Source organism: Penaeus vannamei, chromosome 22 (genome assembly GCF_042767895.1).
Source record: "Penaeus vannamei isolate JL-2024 chromosome 22, ASM4276789v1, whole genome shotgun sequence".
In the NCBI taxonomy this organism is placed as follows: domain Eukaryota; kingdom Metazoa; phylum Arthropoda; class Malacostraca; order Decapoda; family Penaeidae; genus Penaeus; species Penaeus vannamei.
Window position 1 is genome coordinate 30,954,202 of NC_091570.1, and position 5,000 is coordinate 30,959,201.

General features: G+C 32.6%; 2 protein-coding genes across 2 annotated transcripts in view; one reads left to right on the plus strand and one right to left on the minus strand.

Moving 5' to 3' along the window:
- LOC138865775 (uncharacterized) overlaps nucleotides 1–1,593 on the plus strand; it is a 6,744-nt gene extending 5,151 nt beyond the window's left edge. The window contains exons 4-5 of the mRNA XM_070137090.1: nucleotides 83–182; nucleotides 1,578–1,593. Of these exons, the coding sequence (XP_069993191.1) occupies nucleotides 83–182; nucleotides 1,578–1,593 (116 nt within the window). The remainder of the gene's footprint in view (nucleotides 1–82; nucleotides 183–1,577) is intronic.
- A 55-nt stretch (nucleotides 1,594–1,648) lies between these two features.
- On the minus strand, nucleotides 1,649–2,994 carry LOC113813447 (pupal cuticle protein 36-like). The gene is made up of 2 exons (XM_027365428.2): nucleotides 2,983–2,994; nucleotides 1,649–2,608 (listed from the first exon to the last, which is right to left on the minus strand). The coding sequence occupies exons 1-2, from the start codon at nucleotides 2,992–2,994 to the stop codon at nucleotides 1,649–1,651; spliced, it is 972 nt and encodes a 323-aa protein (XP_027221229.2).
- Between the last annotated feature and the right edge of the window lie 2,006 nt (nucleotides 2,995–5,000).

Genomic DNA, 5,000 nt, shown 5'->3' on the forward strand with positions numbered 1-5,000 from the left:
ACGGAGTTATTGTAATGTACAAATAAAATATAACAGAGAAAATGAGATGAAACATATAAAAAAATTGATAATGAATGTCCAGGGGAATCCCCTGGTGTGACGTCTCATTCACACTCACACGGCTGCCCAGACGAGACATACCCAACAGAGGGGCCAATAATCAACAACTTTACAAATCCTCGGTAAGGAAAAACAAACACTTGTTAACGCTTATTATTAAACGCAAAAAGTGATATCAAGAGCGAACAAAAAATGAAGTAAAACATGGGCAGTGTCCATGGATTGGTCTAATATTTATTCATAATATTAATTTCATGTAACCTATGGATATACATACCCATTGTAATTGAAAATAAAAAGGTTATTAAGTTTGAAGATAAATTTGTAAGCATCTCCCTTTTCTTTACACGAACGCCCTGAGGCAAGACCAAGGCAATGTCGGGGATCGCGCAAAGTAGACGTGTTTTTCCACCCACGCCTGACGTTGAGCACGGTGCTCACCTGCATTCTCGTGAGTCCCGAAACCACCGTTAACGGGAACTTATTTTCAAGTATAGACTTTCTTACAATAATAAGAATGTGATTGTATATTTTGAATTACTATTTATGTTGCATATTTTTTGTTTTATTGTATGTTGCAAGTCCTGAGATCGAACTACGAACGAGTGAAACAGAATCGCTGTAACAGCCCCACTCTCTAAACAGGACTGCTGTAAATCATTGTAAATGTATGATCATTCATAAAAACCTATTTATTTTACCAACATTGATAATGTTAAAGAAAATGAAGAATTAAAGAAATGGAGATTATTAAAAGAACCTACCACAGGCATATAACAATTAACAGGGCTGAAGCACGTCGCAGTTGCGTACGCCCATCTGCATGCGTGAGGCGTAGTGCGTGAGGCGTAAGGCATGAATTATTTTGCAGATTTCCACTTATTGCTTTTTATTTTCATAATTCATTTCTAGAATTTTGTGTTGTGTTGGTAGTTCAATATTAAATCTGGATAGTATTTGTGTTTCCCTTATACTTATACATTTATATATATATAAACTTACATATTAATATATATATATATATATATATATATATATATATACATATACATATATATGTATATACATATGTATATACATAAAAAAAATATATATATATATTATATATTATACATATATATAAATATAGATATAGATATAGATATAGACATATATATATGCACATATATGTATACATGCATATATATATATATATATATATATATATATATATATATATATATATATTTATATATATAGATATATATATATATATATATATATACATATATATATGTATATATATATATATATATATATATATATATATATATATATATATATATATATATATATATATATATATGTATATATATATATGAGTGTGTGTGGGTATATATATATATATATATATATATATATATATATATATATATATATATATATATATATATATATATATATATATATACATGATTAGGATTTCTGAATTGGTGCAAGAGATATACCAAGTTGCAATTTTAATTAATTTTATTCAGATCCTCCGGCTACTGAAAAATCTGGTCCTTCTGAAGATAATAAATTATGCTCCGTGAGCTATTTCACTCATTTAAGGGGTAGAGTATAGGCCGAAAGGGGCGTTTCCAATCACAGCACCTGCTTGGAAACCAGCAACGCCGCTGCTAACCTGGAAGTTCACTCCGGAACCGGTGTTTGATATAACAGTTCCATCAACGCCTCCACTGCCAACAATGCCGAATCCGTTGGTTCCAGCTGTTGCAGCTCCTCCTGTTTCTCCGCTGAATCCACCGCTTAAACCTGCCCCTCCACTAACTCCTAGAACTTGACCATCAGCTGTAGATGCGGTTCCAAGGGCAGTATGTAAATCCACACCGCTAGGAAGAGTTGGATTATCTCCATCTTCGTAATTGACGAAATATATTTCAGGCGCTTTCGGTGGATGGGCAGGTACTTCGATGACTCGCTGTGTTTGGTCGTCCTTCTTGTTAAGTACATAGACGATGTTTTCCTGTCTGGGTGGGGGAACGACAATTGGCTCAGGTCCTTCTCCATCTTCAGGAAGACGCACAAAGAGAATGTTATGATCAACTCTTGGAGGAGGAAGAGTTGGTAGAGGACCAGTGTGTTGTGGTTGTTCAGGGACGTCAAACACATATACTCTCCGATTGACAACTGGTTCAATACAAGATCCATCCACATGTCGAACTTGTCCCTCTACACATGCTTCTGTAATTCCAGCCCCGGCACCAGCTAGATGGCCAACGTCAGCTGCATTGCCACTCACGATGACTTGCCCCGCCGGTGTAGAAATTCCACTTGCTATATGTCCAATTCCAACTTGTCCAGCTCCAGTGGAAAATCCGCTTCCGCCTACATGTCCAAAACCAGAGGATATGCCTCCACTTGCAGTGGTCGAGAATCCACCACCAGACACATGTCCACTAATACCGACAAATTCACTGCCGGTACTTTGCGCTGACCCCGATGCTTGAGGTAAACTGTAGCCCTGAAGGGCTGCAGCAGCTGAAGCGAGTGTACATGCCAGTATCTATGGAAAAATGCAAGACTCTCAGTCACACGCAAAAACACGTATATATGTATATATACAGAAATGTGTTGGTGTATGTGTGTGTTTATATTTGAATATATATATATATATATATATATATATATATATATATATATATATATATATATATATATATATACATACACACACACACACACATACACACACACACACACACACACACACACACACACACACACACACACACACACACACACACACACACACACACACACACACACACATATATATATAGAGAGAGAGAGAGAGAGAGATAAATATATATAAAGAGAAAAAAACTATAAGAGGTCTTTATATAAAACTTATATACCCATACCGTAATCTCTACTCACCAAGAACTTCATGGTGGAAGTATTCGAAGTGACAAAATTTTCTCCGTTATATATAAAATAAAGTCGTACTGACCTTCCTAACGGCAAGGTACACGTTTCCTGTCTTAAACATACTTCACTCTATGTAAAGGAATTATATGTAATTAGATTACAGATTATAGGATTTTCCAGAAATAATCAAGTTCATTATCTTGGATTAGAACCTGATGAAAGGTCATGGTCATGATGAAAGTCATTATTTAAGTATGACTGTGATTCTGTGATTCGTGCCATTACTGATATTTCGACTGCTACGAATGACTGTTTGATGCAAGGCAAATAGTCGTTGTTAGCAGTATGAATTCAATTGCGATGGTACTAGGAATGAATGTTTTAATAATATTATAAATAATAAAAAAAACGAAGAACATTATAAATAATGAAAACATTTTAACAAGTAATTATGATAAGGATAACAAAGATTAGTTTTATGAACTGCTTTTATTTAAAAGACAATTATGTTTTCGATAAGCAGATACCAAGAACTGCTATTAAGTTAATAAACAAACAGAACAGGGCACCAAAAAGGAAAATATGCATATCCAAAATCCCAAACACAGATACAGAGTAGATTATTTGTGTTTGGTGAGAAATTTAAGTTATTTTCATACCATTTTTTCAGAATTTTGTATTTAGGCTAAATATTGATATGCAAATATTAGAAAAAAAAAAAAAAAAAAAAAAAAAAAAAAAAAAAAAAAAATATATATATATATATATATATATATATATATATATATATATATATATATATATATATATATATATATATATATATATATATATATATTCGTTAAACTATTCTTTCAAAGCAAACATGCCAATTATTTTATTCGTATGTATGACACAATCTTATTAGTAGAGAAACAAACACTCGCACTTGCACACATGTAAATATCTCTCTCTCTCTCCCAAACTTAATTTTATCATTGGAAAAAGATAGAACTGTTTCGAAATAAGAAAATACTTACCCATCAGTTAGCTGCTGCACTCGTTTTGTTTCATAAAGGACATGACATTTGTTAAATGACTGTCACTTTTTTAAAGTCTGTGCATCTACATCTAAATGATCAGAACTAATAATAGTAATAAAAGGCCAAATGTCAAAGTACACTTACGATTCAATAGAAACTGAGTTTTCTTCTTAATAGTCATTAAGCAATATATATATATATATATATATATATATATATATATATATATATATATATATGTGTGTGTGTGTGTGTGTGTGTGTGTGTGTGTGTGTGTGTGTGTGTGTGTGTGTGTGTATGTATGCATGTATATATCTATTTATTTGCAAATATTTATTAATATATTTATAGATTTTATATGTATATATATATATATATATATATATATATATATATATATATATATATATGTATATATATATATATATATATATATATATATATATATATATATATATATATATATATATTCATACACACACACACACACACACACATATATGAAAGATGGAATAATGCACTGGCTTCATTTACATCGTTCATATTTATAACCTCTCCAATCGGGATTCGATCCCTCGCTGCCGTTGCACGTGAATGTAAGACGCTAAGTACGTGAATGCAAGCATACATAGACATTACTTACTTATTCATGCATGAGTAAGGATAGTGAAGTTTTACACACACTCCCCGTGGGTACTCGATATATTTGGAGAGAGCAGAACAAATCTCAAATCAGATAACCTGAGATTTATTCTATGAAATATGGAACAATACACAGGATGCATTTTTATCTTGAATATTTGTAACCTCTCCAATCGGGATGCGATCCCTCGCTGCTGTTGCACGTGAATTCAAGACGGCCGCTCTTGACCATTCGTACACGACCCACGCAAAAAGAGTGTGCAACTAGGAGCTAACTAGCGCCCATAGATATTACCTACCTACTCATTAATAAGTAAGGATAGCAAAGTTTTAGACACACTCCCTGTGGACACCCGATATATA